This window comes from Tupaia chinensis, unplaced genomic scaffold (assembly GCF_000334495.1).
Source record: "Tupaia chinensis unplaced genomic scaffold, TupChi_1.0 Scaffold144276_1, whole genome shotgun sequence".
Taxonomy (NCBI): Eukaryota; Metazoa; Chordata; class Mammalia; order Scandentia; family Tupaiidae; genus Tupaia; species Tupaia belangeri.
Window position 1 is genome coordinate 5,074,562 of NW_006204133.1, and position 21,908 is coordinate 5,096,469.

Here is a 21,908-nt window from a genome sequence, read left to right on the forward strand (position 1 = left end):
TCACCAGAGAGACAGAAGTACAGAATTACCCCCAGGGATGATGACCACACCACAGTCCTTTCTCCTCCATTCTCCTCTTGGAATTTTGGGCACTCATGCACACGCACTTGGCATTAGCCTGAAGCTGCTGGGTCTAGGACTCGAACCATGGTTGACCATGTAGGAGTCTGGTGCTGTAACCACTATGCCACCTGCTGGCCCCTTAACCCATTTTAACTGTGGTACGAGCCTCAATGACTGAATGGCACTTCTGGCGAGTCTGTCACTACAGTGCTTACCATTCCCTGCTCGGGGCACTGTGACTGCAAAATTTCCTTTCCTCATTCTGGCTCAGACACATGCCTGTGCCTTTAGGTGACAAAAATCACAAAATTAAATTATCCCAGAGCAGGATTAAGTTTTTCTCACCGATAGTTTTTATCTGAAACTTCAGATCTTGAGAGACATTGCTAATGCATCTGCAGCGTGTCGGTTAGGGGGTTAGACCCTCTGGGTTGAGCACAGACACATGTGGGCAGTAGTGATTCAGCGTCTCCCTGGTCCCCACCCTGGTCTCAGTCACTCTGTGTCCTGGCAGCCTCAGCAACCTTCTGTCTCCAGTTCCCCAGCAGGCCCTGGCCTTGTGGCCCCTGAGAATGTTCCAGCTTAGAGTGCTGGTTGACAGGGGAGCACTGAGACCGGTGGGGCTCCGGGAAATTTGTGAGAGAGAGAAGGAACCTGGTGTGGCTCAGGGGAGAAGGAAGCTCAGGCCTGTGCTGGTGGAAGCGGAAACCGGTTCAGTGGCCATGAGAGGCGTTGAGCCAGTGAGTGTTAGAGGCTCTGGCGGTGAGGTAGTCCCTGGCCACTTCGTCTGTAGGAACATTCCTGGATTATTACTTCATCTTTTGAATGTGTGCGCCTTTACTGTGCCCAGGAGAGTAAGTGCCTTCAGGGGAGGATTGTGGATTGTACTCCTTTGGGGCCCATTCCTCCAGGCCACCTGGTGGAGGAGGTTGTGTATCTGAGTGGCGGATAAACAAATAAGTGATCTCCTTTAGCAAGTCAGGGGCAGCAGAATCCTACCAACAGGAGCAAGCCAGGCCAGATGCGACATTACTAGCAGGTCACAGGTGCCCACCAGGAGGTCCTCGCTGGGTTAAGCTAAGGTGAACAGATGCTCCTTCATTGATCTGGGTCTGGACAGCAGTTCTTAAAGTATGGTCTGGAGACCCCTGAGAGCCAAGAGGTCAAGACAGTGTTTCATAATATCATTAGCACATTTTCTTTTTGCTAAAAAAAAAAAAAAAAAAAAACCTCCTCTCATGAGTACACGGTGGATTTTTCCAGAAACTACTTGATCTGACAACATCATCACTCTGATGCCTAATTGAACGTGTACTTGTGTAATCAAATGTTTCTCAATGTCAACCCATATTTCTAAAATAAATACAACATTTTTTCTTTCCAAAAAAAAAAAAAAAAAAAAAAACCTCCTCTCATGAGTACACGGTGGATTTTTCCAGAAACTACTTGATCTGACAACATCATCACTCTGATGCCTAATTGAACGTGTACTTGTGTAATCAAATGTTTCTCAATGTCAACCCATATCACAAGAGCACTTCAGAGTCCCGAACAAATCTAGGGAGTGTAAAGGGGTGTTGGGACCAAAAGGTTTGAGAACTGCTGGGCCAAGCCATGTAGGTTAGATAAGACCAAAACAATGACAGCCAGAAAGACCTGTAAGAAAGTTCTAGCAGCAGACAGTAATCATCTGTTCTTTTTTTTTTATTTTATTTTATTCCCAGGAAAAACTGCATAGAAAATCTAATGGATGAAGATGAGAAAGACAGGGCAAAGAGGTAAGAAGGAGCGTTCTCCCTGCCTCAGCAGCGTTCTCTGGGGGTCTGTCTTCCAGGTCTCATTTGCCCTCACTCTGTTCAAACAAGAGCACCAACAGAACAAGCAGCCATGAGACACGCTCCACACACACTCACTCTTGAAATATCCCAGCACTCTGTGAAAATGCCTTAGACCAGCTCGCTCAGTTTTGCTCCTCCTGAGAAGTCACTGTCTGGGGCTTGCCAAGTCGTCGGTGTTCATAATGCTCACGTGTCCCCCTCATTGACGCTGGACTTCTCTCAGAGACCTTTAGTTGCTGCTTGTCCGTAAGAGGTGCTGCTGGGGAGGGCAGGCTGCTTGAAGCCCAGCAGCCTGAGGTCTAGTGTTGGCTTTGCTGTTGGAGAGCTACCTGACTTTGGATAATAACAGCAATAACTGAGGCTGGATAGTAGTGCAGTGTTGAAACACAACGCTCAGCAAGGCAGACCCACTAGGAAGATTCTAGGTTTGCTTGCAGAGACCACTGAGCGTACAAGGGACACACGCGTGCCTTTACCCAGGGCAGGCTAAGGCTGGGAGCGGATCATGGCATCATGACCCTGCTGGGCAGTGGTGTCTCTCTGTTTCTCTCACTGATGGGAGAAACAAATAAACCTTTAAAAAGTAATAACAGGACCAGCAGATGGTGTATGGTTACATCACTGGACTCACACGTAGTTGACCACGGTTCAAATCCTGGACCAACCCTGAGGCTTAAAACTTATCATGCCCAGTGTGTGTGTGGGTGTGGGTGTGTGTGTATGTGCCCAAGATCCCGAGAAGAAAATGGAGGAGAAGGGACTTCTGTGTGGCCATCCCTTTGTGGGGTTATTTTTTGCTTTCTGTCTCTCTGTCTCTCTTTGTCTCTCTGGCAAGTGCACACACCCAATAGCAAAAATCTCTCTTTAATAAAAAGTAATGGGACCAGCAATTAGCGTAATGGCTATGATGCTGGACTCCCATATAGTCGACTGTGGTTCGAGTCCCGGACCTGGTGGCTTAAACTCACGCAAGGCGTGGGTGCGTGCGTGCCCAAGATCCCGAGAGGAGAATGAAGGAGAAGGGATTGCGGTGTGGCCATCCCCCCTGGGAGGGGATTCTTTCTGTCTCTCTGTCTCTCTCTGTCTGTTTGCCGAGCGCACGCACCCTATAGCAAAAACCTCTCAAAATAAAAATAAATAAAATAAAATAAAATAAAATAAAAAGTAATGACAGCAGTAGTCATTTTTGCACACTGAGTACACACAGTCACCCAGCACTGCACTAAGCACTTTCATAGACTTGAGCTCCGTTTCCTCATCTGTAGATTGGAGACGTCATAGCCACCTGCACTGTAGGTCCAGGGGGCCACCTTCATTGGGTGCTGCCTCCATGGCACGGTACACACCCACAGTTCTGAGCTGAGCGTCTTGGTATGCTTTGTCTCGTGGCATTACCCACAGGACCACGCCGAGTGCTTCTGGGCGTATCGCTTCTCTTCGTCACCTGCAGCTCGGAGCCACGTGTTTCCATGTGCATTATCTCATGTCATCTCCAGCGTCCCTTCCACACCATAGTTATTCCCATTTTCTAGATGAGGAAACTAAGGCTCAGCAAGAATGGGTAACTCCATCAGAAAGCTCCAGTACGGGGCAAATTGGATGTTAAAGACAGGCCGTCTTAACTTTAGGCTCTGCTCTTATCCCCCAGACTACAAGAGACTCTCTTTATATGAGAACAAATTCCGTCTTCCTTGTAGGTCCCGGCTATGAGTTGGAGTGTGACTTTGAAGTCTATGGTCATGTTTACTGTCTCCCTCCCTAACCAGCCTGTGGCATGGTGATTAAGGCAGCTGGATCCCACACAGCTAACTGCAGAGTTTGAGTCCCAGACCCAGTGGGCTGAGAAACATGTAGGAGGGGGCGTGTGCATGTGTGCCCAAAATCCCCACAAGGAGAAAGGAAAAGGGATTGTGGTGTGGCCATGCCCCGTGGAGGGTGCTTTCTCACGTTCCCTCCCTGTCTTTCTCTCTGCCACCCACAGAAATCTCATGTTAGCCCTAGAAAAATTTAAAAAACAAACAAAAATTTAAAAACACCCTCCAACTCCCCGTAGTCTAAGCCCTTCCTCTCTGTGACACTGCACACCTCTAACTGAAAAAGAGAAAAATGCATACTCAGGCTCCAACATACTAAGAGATCAGCAGATGTAGTAAACATGCCAAAAAAATCTTGGCCAAAAGCTCTTAGAAATGAACCAGATTGGGGACCAGCAGTTGGCATAATGGCTATGTCTCTGTACTCTCACATGGTCAACCTCGGTTCAAGTCCTGGACCTGGCTTAAACTCATGCCAGACACGTGTGCCTATATACCCAAGATCCCAAGAGGAGAATGGAGGAGAAGGGATTGAAGCAGGGCCATTCCCCCTGGGGGGTGATTTCTCGCTTTCTGTCTCTCTGTCTCTCTGTCTTTCTGGCGAGTGCACACGCCCTATAGCAAGAACCTCTCCAAAAAAAAGAACAAGAAGAAGAAATGAACCAGATTGTCTGCAGCTTCTTCATTCATGCCCGTCTCCATTTGCTGAGGGTCATGGGCACAGCTACCCCCTAACTTTGCCCACATGGGAAGGCTAAGGACCCTCGCTGCTCTGGTCCTCAAGTGGGGAAATGGGTTTAGAATGTTTGGACGTCTTTGCCAAAAGAGCAGCAATACCTTGGGGAAAAGAGAAGCCAAACAAACACAAACCTAAGATTTTATCCATTTCAAAGCCTCTGGTTTTGCAGGTGGAGAGTTTATAGCAGCAACTTGCGAGGCCTTTCCCCTGTCCTGGAGGCCTGCTGTGAACTGTCTACACTCCCATAATATTTTTGATAAGATTAGAAATGTGTAGCTTGAGATCAAAACTCTCATTGTCTCCAGAAAACATGCTTTGTGTCAAACAAGGCTTTCAAAGCATTAGGAGATTCATGTGTATTTGGTTTTTTGATCAAGTTCTCTGAACTGGGGCACGGTTCCCTTCCCCTCTGTGAATATCCATGGAAATCCAGTGAGTATTCACTGAGTGCCTGTTGTGCGTTTAGAACTATCTGCCGGTTTCTATGTGCAAAATCATGGTCCTTGACTCAAGAGGGAAAGCGTTTGATTGACAATCCCTACGTAAGGAGGCCCTCAGTTTACCTTTTTGCATTGTAGTCATAGCATGTCCTTCTAATTCCAACGCAACACAGCTGTGTGTGTGTGTGTGTGTGTGTGCACTTGTGCACACAAACATGCGTGATTCATGGTCATCCAGGAAGCAGTGCCATGGAGCTAAAGAGCATAGGCTCGGCATCAGACAAGCCCGGCTGTGGCTTTTGCCATTGTCACTATCTTTGGACAAGTTACCGCACCTCTCTTAGTCTCGGTTTCTTCTTCCCTTAGACCAGTGATGATCGGAGCAGTCTCTTTCTAGGATTACTGTGGGGATTAAATGCAGCTGTGTTTCAGCACCTGGTACAATGCAGTGCACACAGTGATAACAAGAAAAGCTAAAACCAGCCCAGCTTCCATGAGCCCGTCAGCATACTGAACTGCAGTGTTGGAAGCCATGTGGTTTGTCGTGGGTTCAGATCCCCGGCGTGGGTGGCCTGAAACACACCAAGTGCATACATTGCACCCAATATCCTGAGGAGGTGGCAGGCTGGAGAAAGGGGGTCACGATGTGAGAGACCCTGTCAGGGAGGCTTCCTTCTTCCTGCCCCCCCTACTGTGTGCATGTGCCCTCTGCCACGGATAGAATAAAATTTTTCTTTTTAGAGGTTTTTGCTCTAGAGTGCGTGTACTCGCCAGAAAGACAGAGACAGAGAGATAGAAAGCGAGAAATCAACCCCAGGGGAGATGGCCACGCCACAATCCCTTCTCCTCCATTCTCCTCTCAGGATCTTGGGCACGCATGCACACGCACCCGGCGTGAGTTTAAGCCACCGGGTCCGGGACTCGAACTGCGGTTGACTACATAGGAGTCCAGCAACATAGCCATTACGCCAACTGCTGGTCTCAAATTTTTTTAAAAAAAGGAAAAGAAAAGCTGAAACTTACAGAGCCTCACAATGTGCCTGGAAAATTTTGCGTCCAGTTACTCTTTAATCCTCACACCGTCCCCTTGAAATATGTTACTACCCCATTTAACAGCTAAGAAATTGAGGCCCGGGAATGACAGCCTGTCAGTGGGGCAGAGATTCATCTGTAGACGCCAGTTCCTACAGTCCGAGCTCCTAATCACTTCATTTCTTTCAGTAAATGACAGCCCTTCCTTTTGAGTCACTCTGTTCCCGAAGAGAAGGGACAGAAGTGCTGATAGGAACCCTTGCTGTCTCCAGGAAGCAAGTGCCTGTAACTATGCTCCGCTGTAAAATACAGCTCACTCCACCTCTTGATAGAAATGAGCACCCGTTGGCTAAGAAAGTGCTTCCTGTTCGCCTCCTCCTTTAATCCAATATTAAACCAGTACATGGCCTCCTCTCTCCAATCAGCTCTGAGGTTCTGTTTCCATAACCCCATGCAAGTTCGTCGAGGGAGGGAGAGTGGGTGGAGAGTTTATAGCAACAGCCTTTTGTTCGTGAGAATCAAGAGTGTCAGGCAAGATTAGCTGATTTGGGGGGTTCTCAGCCGAGTGAATGCTGGTTCTGAAACACAAGCTAAACCAGTTTATTATTCTGTGACCCTAATCCTTAGACTCAACACAGATAAAATGGTTCAGGGAAGAGGGAGGAGTTCAAACAACAAAAAAGAAACCTACCTCTACATGCCATTGTGCAGAAGTGGATGTTTTAAGTGATTTTTTCCCCCTGAAGTTTATTTTTCTTCTTCCAGGAGAGAGACAGAGGAGGGAGGGAGGAGAAAGACAGGCCCCTCCAACAGGATCTTCACTCCAGGATCCAATCCCCGCCTCAGCCAGCCCAGAGCACGACCACATGCATGCACATGCCCCCTGGCGTGCTTGGGGAGGGTCTGGGACACGAACCTAAGACCTTTCTCACGTGGTTTCAACTGCCTTACCGCTGCCCCACTGCCTGGCTCCTAGAAGCAGGTGTTTTAGAGGGTAAAGTTTTCCCTATTCAGAGGCTGGTTTTTCTTCTGGTCCCCCCAGGTAGAGAAAAAGGGACTAGGGTTGTTGAGGATGGGAATCAATGACTGAGACCTCCCATCTGCATTTGTTAACTAAGTAACATGGTGAGCCACTGGAAGCCGCAAGAGGACATGGCCTCACCCTGCCCTCACAGTGCTTGCAGGCGAAGCTGCAGGAGAAGCAGCGTATCCTGCAGAAGCTATCAGGCCGCTCCACGATGGCGAGAAAACACACAAGCTCAACCTTCTCAGCAGCTGCGCTTTCAGGGAAAGTGACATGGATGAGGAGACTGCCCTTGTGCCATTTATACATTTCCTTGGATTTAAATCTGTCGGCCTGAAAGGAAAGGCCTGTCTGTGCAAGCCGTAGCCTACATGGAGAACTTCGGCCCCATGCAAGCTTGCAGTACTCTTGTGCACAGCGCCCTGTGGGGAGGCAGCCTGACCCTGTGCACAGGTTCGTATCCCAGCTGGGGACAGCTGTGCTGACTGGTTTTCACAGACTTCAGACTGAGTTTTCTGTCCATCTTCATGAGTACTAACACAGGGATAAAAATGGAAAATGGCAGTGAAGCTTTTTTTTTTTTAGCTCTTTCTTTTTGTTTGTTTTATGTGGTGATTAAGGCAGAATAGGCTTCGTAAGAACAGGACACACGATTCATTTATATTACCTTGTAATTTCCAGACGAGTAATTCTGTTCTCAAAACAAAGGCAAAAGTAGAACTGTACTTGCAGGCAGGATGCGGATTCTTTCTGTGGCCCAGAAAACTGCAGAATGGGACAGGGGCTTCTCTCTATTGGGGCTTTTGGCCTTTACCTTGCTGGGGTCCTTGGGTTGACTAAGAGTTGTTATCAGATGAGAAGTATGTTTCTGGCATCTGAGACACTTGGGAATGTCTTAGCTCAGGAAAATCCAGAATCTCTCTGGGGGCATCTGAAGCGAAGGGCAATGTACTAAAAGCCCTTTCAATAATTTCAATAAATCTTACATTGAAAAAGCATGGTCAGAATCTGCCATCTTGCAAGAGTGGCCTTCCTTTAAAAAAAAAAAAAAAAAATGCTTGTCATTTTCTTTAGAATGCTGGAGCCCGGTTTCCGAGTACCTCACTCCAGTTGGGCGCCGCCTGTGTAACTGTTAACTAAGAGTCACTGTGAAATTAGGCCAGCTTCCCGTTTGGGCCCAGGCGTTTCCTGATAACTGTGGTTAAGAGTAGACGTTCCTGTTACATCTCAGGAGGAAAGGGCCTCCGCTGCTCTCAGTCATCCCCAGACGCTTCACCAAGTCTCTGCACCAGATCACATACCGAGCTGCCCCATTGCCCGTGCGACGGGGAACTGTCAGCCTGACCCGACCTGCCCACGCGGGTGGCTTTTCTCCCCGCAATCCCAGATGGTGTCTTTTTCTTGCACTAGGTTGCTCATGGCTCCGAGCCCATCATACCCCCAGACTCCCCTGCTTCCGTGTGTGCAGGTGCTGCCTACATGACAGAGATGACATCTGTGTCTGTCTCCAGGACCCAGGCCCAGCCACGGGAAGAGACTACACTGACCTTCGTGGACTTAGCTTTCTGCCAGTGTTAGCCCAAATGGATTCTGGGGTACCCCGTGCCCAGCAGGTGCTCCCCAAGACAAGTGCAGACCGTGCTTTTACTATTCCTCCCTGCTGGAGACTTCAGGGCTCCCTGGCAGATGGAAGGTCGTAAGACCACAGTTAGCAAGGAAACATCAGAAATATGATCGATTTTGTGCAAATCTGCATTAAGAAAATATTACCTGAAAAAAAAAATACTAAGAACAAAGTAACCTTCCATAGCCAAGGTCCTTCTCCTTTAAGTAATTCATCATTTTATATGGCTGACCTTTAACTAGAACTGTCTTTGGCGACATATTGAGTTTATTTCCACTGTTTTTGTACCTTTTCTTACATGTTAAAAACTATTGAAAGGGCCAGCAGGCGAAGTAGTGGTTAAGATACTGGATCCCAGGGACCAGCTGTTAGTGTAGTGGCTGTGTTGTTGAACTCCCATGTAGTCGACTGTGGTTCGAGTTCCAGACCCGGTGGCTTAAACTTATGCCAGGTGCATGTGTGTGCGTGCCCAAGATCCTGAGAGGAGAATGGAGGAGAAGGGATTGCGGCGTGGCCATCCCCCCCCCCCAGGGGGTGATTTCTTATTTTCTATCTCTCTGTCTCTCTGTTTTTCTGGCAAGTGCACACACCCTATAGCAAAAACCTCTGTGTGAAAAAAAAAGATACTGGATCCCACATAGACAAATCCATGGTACAAGTCCCAGACCTGGCAACCTGGAAAACACTCTGGGCATATGTGTGTGCATACCCTAAATCCTGAGAGGAGACTGGAGGAGAAGAGACTGTGGTGTGGCTATCCTCCTTGGGGGATGATTTCTCACTTTCCCCACTCTCTGTCTCTCTGGTGAGCTCGCACACCCTGTATGTGCAAGAAATCTTAAAAAAAAAAAAAAAGTCAACTATTTAAAGAGGCAAAGATCATCTATGATCATACAACCTGGAGATAGCCAGTTAACAATTTGGTATTATTTTCCATCAGCCCTTTTTTTACGTCTCTCTAATTTTAACAGGTATGCACTTATATGCAATTTGTTCATATAGGTGGTCATATTCTAATTTATCTTTTAGGAAAACCCATCTTCTATGGGCAGGACTGTATTTTTTTTTTTTTTGAGAAGTTTTTGCTATAGGGCGCGTGCACTCTCCAGACAGACAGAGAGAGAGAGACAGAAAGCGAGAAATCACCCCCCAGGGGGGATGGTCACGCTGCAATCCCTTCTCCTCCATTCTCCTCTCGGGATCTCGGGCACGCACGCACACGCGCCCAGCGTGAATTTTAAGCCACCAGGTCTGGGACGCGAACCGTGGTCGACTACGTGGGAGTCCAGCGACATAGCCATTACGCTATGCTGTTGGTTCCCTGGGCAGGACTGTCTTAATGTAGAGGGTACTTAAACTGTTCCATGGCCATGAGCATCAGAGACCACAGTTACCTCTTCAGATATTGGCTGGCTATTCGGTATATTTTCACTCTACAAGAAATTGGAGTTCTTTCTGTAACCACGTCTTCAGTTTCAGGTATTGTGGAGACTCCAAACGAAGGATAAGATTTAGTCCTGAGAAGCCTTTGATACAAGCCCAGTGCACCTCATTTATAAAGCTCCTATTTGAGGAGCCTAGTCCTATACCTTATCAGTTTCTGTCTTACTCTATTATGTGGATCTAGTTAAGATAGGCCAGAATTCCTGATCTAGAAGGAACCTTGTGCATGGCTTATTTAAGGCGTTAACTGTTCTGGGTATCTGTCGCTGTATAGTAGGCCGCCATAAAATGGAAGGAACTAAAGCAATGACATTTCGTTTGCTTATAGATCTTCAACTATGGTAGAACTTGCAGGGAATGCTTATCTCGATGTATGTGTATCAGCTACGGTGACTCAAAGTGGTGGGCAAGAACCATCTAAAGACTACTCACTGCCATGTCTAGCGGTCGGCGTTGCCTGGTGGCTGGGTCTGTCACTGGGACCGTGGCTCTCCTATCATGGAGGTACAGTTTCCTCACAGCATGTGATTGGGCTCAAGGATGAGCGTCATGAGGGAGGCAGCGCGAAAGAGCGAGCAAGTGTGCCAGAGGAGGCCGCATCTCCTCTGAAAGCCTGGCCTGGGATGTCAGGCAGTGCCACCACTGCTGTCCGTTCATCAGAAGCAAGTCACCAAGGCCAGTCTGCTCAAGGCCAGGAGAACTAGAGTCTACCTTTTGACAAGTGGAGTTTCGGAGAATTGAAGCTGCCCCGTGGGGGCCCAAGCGTGGTGGCACAGCAGTAGTGCAGGATTCTGCGATGCCAGAGGCCATGTGGAAGATGAGGGTTCAGTCCCAGGTGGACCTGTCCATGCCAGGCACATGCCCACGATCCTGGCTGACTAGAAGGCTGGAGGGCAGAGGGGCTATCCCAGCAGGAGACCCTGTTGGAGGGCCTTGTATCTCTTTCTCTCTGTGTCTCTTTCATGAAATAAGTAAACAAATAAAAAATAAAATTAAGGCCAGCCAGTGGTATGGTGGTTGAGGTAGCTAGGACTGCGTGGCTAACTGTGCAGGTTCAAGTCCTGGACCCAGCGACTTGAAAAACAAGTGCATGGCCAAAATCCTGAGAGGAGGAGGGATTACAGGTGACCATCTCCCCCGGGAGAGAGGGGGGAGGGGGAGGTACATTCTTTAAAAATATTGAAAATATAAATACAAAGATATAAATAAAATCTTCTTTATGAAAATCACCATGCCCATGTCCATACTATTTCTTTTTTCTTTTTTTCCTTGGAGAGGTTTTCGCTATAGGGCACATGTGCTTGCCAGAAAGACAGAGAGAGACAGAGAGACAGAAAGCAAGAAATCACCCCCCCGGGGGGATGGTCATGCCGCAATCCCTTCTCCTCCATTCTCCTCTCGGGATCTTGGGCACACACACACATGCACCCGGCGTGAGTTTAAGCCACCGGGTCTGGGACACAAACCGTGGTCAAACACATGGGAGTTCAGCAACATAGCCATTACGCTAACTGCTGGTCCCTCCACACTATTTTCTAAAAGGCCACTGAGGCCTGTGGAGGTGGGAGTGCCTTGCCCACTCTCTCCGGCTTGGGCGGCAGAACCGGGATGAGAACGTGTGTCTTCCGAACCCTTGTCTCACGCTCTGTCAGCTAAGCTGCACTGCCTGATGGTGTGTGCTGTGTCCCCGGCCACTCTCCAGCTTCCAGCAGGGTAGGCAGCATGGCAGTCACATGTCTCACAGGAAGCCTGGAGGCCGCCTAGCCAGTCCTCACAGACCGTGCACTGACTCACACGCCTGCTGTTCCGGCCATCGCTGTCCAGCAGTCCTGGGGAGCATTTGATTTCATGGGCTCTCCCTTCGTCTGACGACCGTGACTAATTCAGAGAGCAGTTTCTGTTACTCCCCCCCGTACATCCCGTTAGCAGAGTAGATAGTGAGACCCAGTGTCCCGTCAAGAAATGCAGCCTTGTCCTTTGGGCATCAATCAGGCGTTGGGGTGGCTTAAACGCACACTGGATGCATGTGCACATGTGCCCAAAATCCCAAGAGGGTCGTTTCTCAGTGGCACTGTGGCCCCTGAGCTAAAGGCCCTGCCAGCCAGACGGGTCTGTACATGAAATGGCTTTAAAGGGACACCCACCCGTGATGTATGCTCACTCTGTCTCTCACACACTGATTTTTTTTTTTTTTGGAGAGATTTTCACTGTAGGGCGCGTGCGCTCGCCAGACAGACAGAGAGAGACATAGAGACAGAAAGCGAGAAATCACCCCCCCGGGGGGATGGTCACGCCGCAATCCCTTCTCCTCCATTCTCCTCTCGGGATCTTGGGCACGCACGCACACGCGCCCGGCGTCACACACTGATTTTATCCTCATTCCTGAGCAGGCTCCCAGATCAGATCTGACACAATGATTTTTCTTCTCTTTCCACTGAGAGAAATACAAGATCCCGGAGGTGGATACAGTGCACCTGCATTTTTTGTGCTCGTGAATTTAGGGAAGAGCAAGGAGCAAGGACAGGAACTTAAGAGTGCGTGTTCACCTTCCCTGCCTGCTCAGACCCCATCCCTGCTGCAGGCTTCTCCCTGCAGGGCAGGAGGTGAGCATTTCCCTTCTCCTCAGTGCTCCACACTCCTCAGGAGAACCTCGTCCCAGGTCTAGCTACAACCAGGCCTCTTGGGCAGTTGTGTGTGAAACCCTGTTCTGCATGCTAAGTGTTGTGCCTCTGGCCATCCCCCCTGCCCTGCCCCTGAGGAAGGAGGGAGAGGAGCATTGATCATGGTACACCTAGTCTGCATCTATCTCACGCTTCCTCTGGGAGGACCTCCAGTGCTTACCGTTGGAGAATCCAGGGTGTCTGTGCATGTGTGCACTCTCACCTCTCACATGCGTGTGTGTGTGCTTACGTGCATGTGTATGTGCTCGCGTGCATGCATCTCTCCTTTATGACGTTTTACCTTGGGACTGTGGTCCTCTCCCACCTTGCTGTGTGTGATGCCTCTCCTTCCATGCGTCCTCTGCATACCCCACAGGAATGTGCCCGTGTAAGACTGGGCACTGCGTGAAGTCTTGCTCAGATCCTGAGCTGTGAGTACACCCCTCCTCCGGATTCCAGAGCTCTGGCAACCTATCTCAGCCCCCACCTTGTGTGTTCTGGCTAGGCCCACCCGGGGCCCACATCTCCCCTCAGTGTGTAGGGACACTGGAGAGTAGTTTTACGGGGTTAATAAAACTCCTTGTTGATGTGCAGTGGTTGTTTGCTTCTGATGCCTGTTTAACGTCAGCTCATACCAGAGTGGTACGCTAACGCAAGGGGAGAAAGGCCTGTCCGATGCGTCTGTCATCCTCCTTGTTCCACAAGAGCCACCAGGAATTCGTTTCCTCAGAGTCTCTTGTCATTACTTTCTAGCTCACCCCGTATGCTTCCCTGCAGGAGAGCCTCGTGTACAGCCCCTGCCACCAGGCTGCAGATCCGTGCTCCCACCTTTTCCCTTAGGTCTTTTATAAACTTGCTAAAAAGCACGAAAATAAACATGGGGGTTCTGAACCTGAGCGAGGTGAAGGCAGTGTACCCCATCCTGTTCATCACATGAGTGTGGCTAGAAAGCCTGGGCAAACGCACGGAACAGGCATTTCGGGGCCCTGAAAAGTAAGCGGTAGGGTGGATTTGGGAAGTGGCAGGATACGTAGCACCCTCAAACCAGCAGTTTGTTCACCAGCGTTTCCCCCCACTGTCCCCTGGCTTAGGCGATGTAACCCAAGCCCAGAAGTGAGCATCTGTGCTGACAGAGAGGACCAGGGAAAGCCCTCTACTGGCCCGAGGAGCAAGAACAGGGTCTCCTAGCGCCTGGGCAGGGTGAAGTGAACTCTGCCCACTTGTGTTCTTCTCCATTTCCTTACATCTGCAAGCGATCCTCTGACAGCAGCTGTAGTAACAGGGCGAAGGAACTCCAAACGCCAAGGAAGGGAAAGCGCTGTCTCCAATGAGAGCAGCTGAGCTCCTGTTCCAGGAGGGTGAGATGCAGTCCTGTTGCTTCCCTGCCGCGTCGCTGCCTTCCTGTTGCTGCAGCCTAGAGGAAGGTGCAGACATGGGAAGTGTTATGTGGAGCAAGACAGACCGAGAGCCAACTTTCTGGCCAGAGGGACAAGGGAGCCCTGGGGCCCGAGGTACTGGTCAAATCTCAGGGAGGAGCTCAGGAAATTGACCCTATAAGGTGGCTCGTGAGTTCCTGGGCTCGCCCCTGAGCTGAGTATGGGTTGATCTAATCTCAAGCAGCACATTGTGGACTTTCAGGTCTGAACCTTGGGATGGACCCCCATCCCAGTTCCAAGACTGACCACATGGGCTCCGAGCATCTATGTAGAGTTCTCATCAGAAACCATGGAAACCTTCTGATAGTGGCACACTATTTTTAAGTGTCAAAGGACGAGAACTGCTACCCCAGATTCTATATTCAAGGAAAATATTCATCAGAAATGAAGTAAGAAGGAAATACTCTCAGATATAGGAAAACTTTTTGACAGCTCTAATAAATTGCTAAAAGACCAGCAGTTAGCGTAATGGCTATGTCACTGGACTCCCATTTAGTCGACCGCAGTTCGGTTCCGGACCGGGTGGATTAAACTCACGCCAAGTGCGTGTGCGTGCATGCCCAAGATCCCGAGAGGAGAAGGGATTGCAGCGTGGCCATCCCCTCGGGGGTGATTTCTCACTCTCTGTCTCTCTGTCTCTCTCTGTCTTTCTGGCAAGTGTACGCGCCCTCCAAAAAAACCTCTCCAAAAAAAAAGAATTGCTAAGAGAACTTTTTCCAATAGAAAGGCAATAATACCTAACGGAAACTTTGCATTTGAGAAAGAAAGGAAGAATAACAGAAAGTTACATATCTGGCAAAATAAAATAAGTAGTCTGACACGGTACCGTTTCTATTTGAAAGGGTAGAATATTCTAAGTGGGCTGGGGCTGGCAGGTGGCACAGTGGTTGAGATGCTGGACTCTCAGATGGTCGATCACGGTTCGAGTCCTGGACCTGGTGGCTTGCTTTTTCCCTTTCCCTTTCCCTCTATCTCCATCTCTCTCTGGTCAAATTAAAACAACAACAACAAAAATAATAACAAATGAAATAAATAATTCTTTTTAAAAAAAGAATATTCTAAGTGGGCTTTGAAAAGACAAGTTCATAAATCACAATCTCTGGAGTTATTACTAAAAACTATACAAAGAAATATAGAGGGGAAAACAACAATAGAAAAATTGAACTGGAATAAAAAGTCACTGGACTCCCATTTAGTCGACCGCAGTTCGGTTCCGGACCGGGTGGATTAAACTCACGCCAAGTGCGTGTGCGTGCATGCCCAAGATCCCGAGAGGAGAAGGGATTGCAGCGTGGCCATCCCCTCGGGGGTGATTTCTCACTCTCTGTCTCTCTGTCTCTCTCTGTCTTTCTGGCAAGTGTACGCGCCCTCCAAAAAAACCTCTCCAAAAAAAAAGAATTGCTAAGAGAACTTTTTCCAATAGAAAGGCAATAATACCTAACGGAAACTTTGCATTTGAGAAAGAAAGGAAGAATAACAGAAAGTTACATATCTGGCAAAATAAAATAAGTAGTCTGACACGGTACCGTTTCTATTTGAAAGGGTAGAATATTCTAAGTGGGCTGGGGCTGGCAGGTGGCACAGTGGTTGAGATGCTGGACTCTCAGATGGTCGATCACGGTTCGAGTCCTGGACCTGGTGGCTTGCTTTTTCCCTTTCCCTTTCCCTCTATCTCCATCTCTCTCTGGTCAAATTAAAACAACAACAACAAAAATAATAACAAATGAAATAAATAATTCTTTTTAAAAAAAGAATATTCTAAGTGGGCTTTGAAAAGACAAGTTCATAAATCACAATCTCTGGAGTTATTACTAAAAACTATACAAAGAAATATAGAGGGGAAAACAACAATAGAAAAATTGAACTGGAATAAAAAAATTAAACAACCCTTAAAAAGGCAGGAAAGGATAAACAGAAACAGTAACAACAAAAATGAGGAGTGAACAAACAGAAAACAGGTGGTAAAATGGTTCTACATTCAAATATATAAATAATTACATTAAATATCAATGATCTAAGTATACCAACTAAAAGACATGAGTTGCTAAATTGATTTTTTAATAATCTATGTACTGTCCACAAGACATGTACCTCAAATATGATGTTGGTAGGTTAAAAGTAAAACTATGGAAAATTATATACCACACAGTATGAAACTGAGAAAGAAAGCCGGGGGTCAGCCTGTGGCGTGGTGGTAAGGCAGCGAGACCTCACAAAGCCAACAGCACCATTTGAGTCCTGTACCCAGCAGCCAAACTCCAGGGTGTTTGCATGAGTACTCAAAAATCTCAGAGGGAGGAGAGATGAAGGAGAAAGGATTGTGGCATGACCATTCCCCACAGTGGGAAGCTTTCTCACTTTTTCTCTCTCTCTCTCTTTCTCTGTCTCTCTCTGTCCCCCCCCACTGTCTCTCTTTGACAAGTGCACGTGCCCTCCACATTAAAAAAGGAATAAAGGGGGACCAGTGGATGGTGTAATGGTTGCATGGCTGGATTCCCAGATGGTCAACCGTGGTTCAAGTCCTGGACCCAGCAGCTTGAAACTCATGCCAGGCATGTGTACATGCATGCCCCCAAATCCCAAGAGAATGGATTGGGCGTGGTCATCCTCCCTGTGGGGACTGATTTTGCGCTTTCTGTCTCTCTGTCTCTCTAGCGAGTGCACGGTCCCTATAGCAAAAATCTGTCAATAAAAAAATTTTTTTTTTTAATGGAAGGAAAGCAGACTGGCCAGTTGGCTGGCCAGAGTGGTTATATTAATGTTAAGTAAAATCAACTTCAGAGCAAAGAAAATTACTAGGAATAAAGAGTGATGTTATCTAAACATGATAAAACATGAATCGTTAATTGACCAAGAATAGATGACAATCCCAAATGTGTCCACACCTAAAAACAGAGCTTCAAAATATGAAACTACAACCTGAAGAACTGAGATGAGTTTTTAATATGCCTCCCTTATTAGTACCCCTAGCAACCAAAATCTAGGGAGGGCGTAGAAGAGCTGAAAACCACCATCAACCAAGAGCATCTGCTCGATACTTGCAGAACACTCCATCCAACAGTAGCAGAATACAGGTACTTTAAAGTGCATATTGAACGCTTATCTTGCTTTATGAAACAAATGTAAAGAAATCTAAATGAATTGAAATTAAATTACAAACAGAAAGATGGCAGGATAAAATAGCTCCAAAACTTGGAAATGAAATAACAGACTTCTAAGTAATCCACAGTTCAAAGAAAAAGGCTCAAGGAATATAAGAAAACAATTTTTAAAGATTTTTTTGCTTAGGGTGCATGTACTCACCAGAGAGAGAGACAGAGACAATGAGAGGGAAAGTGAGAAATCCCCCCCCAGGGAGGATGGCCACTCCGTAATCCCTTCTCCATTCTTCTTCTGAGATTCTGAGCACTCATGCACATGTACCTGGCTTGATTTTCAAGCTGTCACATCTGGACTTCAACTGCATTCAGCCATGTGGGAATCCAGTGACGTAATGGCTATGCCATCTGCCAGCCCGTAAGAAAACATTATTAACTGAAAATGAAAATACAGCGTTTCGAAATTTGTGGGTCGCACCTAAATAAAGTAGTGCTTGGGAGGAAACCTGTAGCATTAAATATTCTTAGAAAAGAGGAAAGATTTCAAATCAACAACTCAATTTTCACTTTCAGAAACTAGAAACCAAAGAGCAAAATAAACTCACAACAAGAAGGAGGGCAGAGAGGCCAGCAAGTGATGTGGTGGTTAAGGCACTGGACTCCCACTTGACTGGCCATGGTTCAAGTCCCAGACGTGATGGCTTGAAAATCCAGCCAGGTGCATGTGTGTGAGTGCCCAGAATCCCAGGAGAGGTGCATGTGTGTGAGTGCCCAGAATCCCAGGAGAAGAATGGAGAAAGGATTGCAGCGTGGTCGTTTTCTCTGGGGGGGAGGTGATTTCTCACTTTCCCTCTCACCATCTCTCTCTCTCTGGCAAGTGCACACACCCTATGGCAAATACCTAAAAAGTAAAAAAGAAGGAGGATGGAAATAATAGGCCTGAGAGCAGAAATCAGTACGACAGAAGCTGGAAACAGGTGAGAAAAATCAGTGAAACCGTAAGATGATTGCTTGAAAGATCAGTAAAACTGATAAGCCTTTTTAGAGACTGATTTAAAAAAAAAAGACACAAATGGCAAGTAGCAGAAATAGAGGACTATTAAAAGGACCACAATATAATGAACAACCGCATTTGCATAAATTCAGTTGCTTAGATGAGATGGACTTAAAAACCATAAGCTACAGAGACTAGCAGATAGCATAATCATTATGTCACTGGACTCCCACATAGTTGATCACAGTTGAAATCCCAGATCTGGCAGCTTAAAACTAATGCCAACATGTGTGCGTGCATGCCCAAAATCCCAAGAGGAGAATGGAGGAGAAGGGATTGCAGCATGGCTATCCCCCCTAGGGGGTGATTTCTCGCTTCTGTCTCTCTGGCAAGTGTATGTGCCCTATAGGAAAAAAAAAAAAAAGAAAAGCCATAAGCTACAAAGCTCACATCAGATGAAATGAATAACCTGAAAAGTCCTAAAACTAATAAATTATAGTTAAAATCTGAATAAGAAATGTCCAGATCCAGATGATTTCACTGGAAAATCTTCCAGACATTAAAGGAAGAAATATCACCAATTTTATGCAGTGTCTTCCAGAAAGTTAATGAAGAAAAAAATACTTTTTTAACTTATCCTATGATACTGACATTTCCCAGACAAAGAGAGCACAGGAAAAACCTCAAACCAGTTTCTCTCAAGAACATTGATGCACAAAACATTAACAAATCACATCTAACTGTACTCTATGTGTATGTATGTTTGTGTGTGTGTGTATGTGTGTGTATTTTCAAGTCACAACCATTTATAGTTTATCTAGGATGTAGGAATATTCAGTATTCAAAAGTCAGTCAACATAATCCACGTTAGCAGGCTGTAGGAGGCACAAACACAATCCATATGAGTCTATCAAGTTGATGCAGAACAAGAATTTGAAAAATTCAACATCTAGTCATGAAATAAAAATCAATCCTTAACTCAAAATGAATGAAAAGCTAAATGTAAAATGTGTAAAACTCTAAAACTTGCAGAAGAAAACCCAAGAGGAAATCTTTGTGGCCAGAGGCTAGATGGAGTTTCCATACCTGACACCAAATGTACACTCTGTAAGAGGAAAAAATGCCAACTTGAACCTACCTCATCAATATTAATAACTTACTCTGTGAAAGGCACTCCTAAGAGAATGAAAAGGCAAGTCACAGGTTGGAAGAAAATGCTGATAAGTCACTTATCTGTCTAAAGACTTGTATCTACAACATATAAAGAACTCTCAAAACTCAACAGTAAGAAAACAACTCAATTTAAAAATGGGCAAAATATATAAACCGATGCTTCACTGAGGATAATACATAGCAAAAACGTACACGGAAAGATACTCAATGTCATTAGCTGCTGTAGTCCACTCTGTTGCTAGTCACAGAAAATACCCAGTGTGGGTAATTTAAAGAATGGAGGTTTGTCCAACTCGTGGTTTGGAGGTCCAAAGTCCAGAGGCCATGTGTGGTGAGGGTCTCCTGGCTGCATCACAACATGGCGGAGGGCAGGAAGCATGGACCGGGTCTGTGTCTGTCCATCTGTCTCCTTTCCTCTCCTGTGAAGCCTACCAGGAGTCAATCACGGAGCCCCACCCTAATGACCTTAATCTTAACCTCCCAAAGGCCGCCTTCATTGAGCACTGTAGTTAAATTAAGTTTTTACCCTCCCAATCTTGTCGAAACCAAATCTCAACACACAGATTTTGGGGGGAGCATTTAAACAGCATTCACCATCACAGAAAAGCAAATTAAAAGTGTGATCAAGTGCCGCTGCACATTGCTTACGTCGGCTAAAATTTGAAGTCGTAACAACACCACAGCTCCTTGATGATGTGGAACAGCTGGATCACTCTGACATTGCTGGTGGGAAGGAGGAAGCGTGGCAAGGCCACTCTGAGAAACAGTGTGACAAGTTTCTGATCAAGTTAAACATACCCTTCCCTATCACCCAGCCATCCTACTCCTAGGTAATTGACTTCAGAAAAGTGAGAACTTGGATTCACATGAAAACCCGTACACAAAGGCGTGGTGGTTAAGGCAACTGCATCCCACCTGGCTGACTGCGTGGTTATAGTCCCAGAGCTGTAGAAACGTACCAGGCTCATGTGTGTGCGTGTGTCCAAAATCCTGAGAGGAGAATGGAGAAGGGATTGTGGTGTGGTCTTACCCCCAGGGGGTGATTTCTCACTTTCCCTCTCTGTCCTGTCTCTCTCCAGCAAGTATGTGCACCCTCTGGCACAAACCTCTCCAATGAGCACATGTGCCCTCTGGCAAAATGAAAAACAAAACAATAAAACCTGTACACAAATGATTATTGCAGTTCTAGTCATCATCACCAAACCACATTTCCTTCAGCAGATGAATGGATTAACCAGCTCTCAATAATGAAAAAGGCACCAGGTACTAATAGGTACACTAACTTCATTGAATCTCAAAGATGCATTCTGGACCGAAGAAGCCAGAGCCGAAAGGTTAGATGCTATATAACACTCTTGAAAGGAAAGTTCAGTCTGGAGAACAGAACAGTTTGCCAGGGGTTACAGGAAGGGAAGGGAAGGAGGGAGTTGTGGAGAGAACTGTTGCATGTCCTGGTTGTGATGAGTGACACAAATTCATACCTGTGCTACAATGTATGGAACTGTGACCCATAAACAGAAGTTTACCATGTAAGAGTACTTCAAAGAATTTATGAAAAAATGTAATTAAAATATAAGTGTAGGGTTTTGTTGGTAGAAGTTTTTGCCATAGGGTGTATGAGCTCTCTGGAGAAAGAGAGACAGAGACAGTGAGAAATAAAATGGGAAATCGTCTCCCAGGAGAAAGGCCATGTCACAATCTCTTCTATTCTCCTCCTGGGATCTTTGGCATGCACACACATGTACCTAGTATGAGTATCAAGCCACCCGGTCTGGGATTTGAACCACAGCCATGTGGGAGTCCAGTGACATAACCACTATGTGAACTTCTGGCCCCAAAATATAAATGTTTTTGATGCAAAAAGAGTTTTGATATCTATGCACAGTTTTTTTCATAATAATGCATTTTCTTTCTTTCTTTCTTTCTTTTTTTTTTTTTTTTAGGAGAGGTTTTTGCTATAGGGTGCGTGCACTCGCCAGACAGACAGAGAGAGACATAGAGACAAAAAGCGAGAAATCACCCCCCAGGGGCAATAGGTCACGCCGCAATCCCTTCTCCTCCATTCTCCTCTCGGGATCTTGGGCCAGCACGCACATGTGCCCAGCGTGAGTTTTAAGCCACTGGGTCCAGGACGCGAACCGCGGTCGACTACGTGGGAGTCCAGTGACATAGCCATTATGTTAACTGCTGGTTCCCATAATATGCATTTTCTGTGAACTTTTGAAGACCTTTCCCCACTCATATGTTTACTTTAAGAAAAAAATTGGGGCCCAGCTCCATTGTCTAGTAGTTCAGGAAGCCAGACTCCACAAGGCTGGCTACAGTTTGAATCCCAGTCACAACCTGGAAAACACACCAGGCACATGTGCATGGCCCAAATATTAACAGGATGGGGAAAAAGAGCAAGGATTGCAGTGTGACCAGAGCCATTTCTTTCCCCCTCCTCCCACCTCTGGCAAGTGCACTTTCCCTCTGGCAATTTAAAAAAAGAAGAAGAAGAAAAAAGAATTATATGTCATCAGCATTTCTT

At 46.7% G+C, this 21,908-nt stretch overlaps 1 protein-coding gene across 1 annotated transcript in view; it reads left to right on the forward strand.

The window, feature by feature from the left end:
* Positions 1-1,792: 1,792 nt before the first annotated feature.
* Positions 1,793-21,908, forward strand: part of NPAS2 (neuronal PAS domain protein 2) — a gene marked incomplete in the record, with an annotated part of 111,510 nt that continues 91,394 nt past the window's right edge. The window contains 1 exon segment of the mRNA XM_014583397.2: positions 1,793-1,841. Within this exon segment, the coding sequence (XP_014438883.1) occupies positions 1,810-1,841 (32 nt within the window).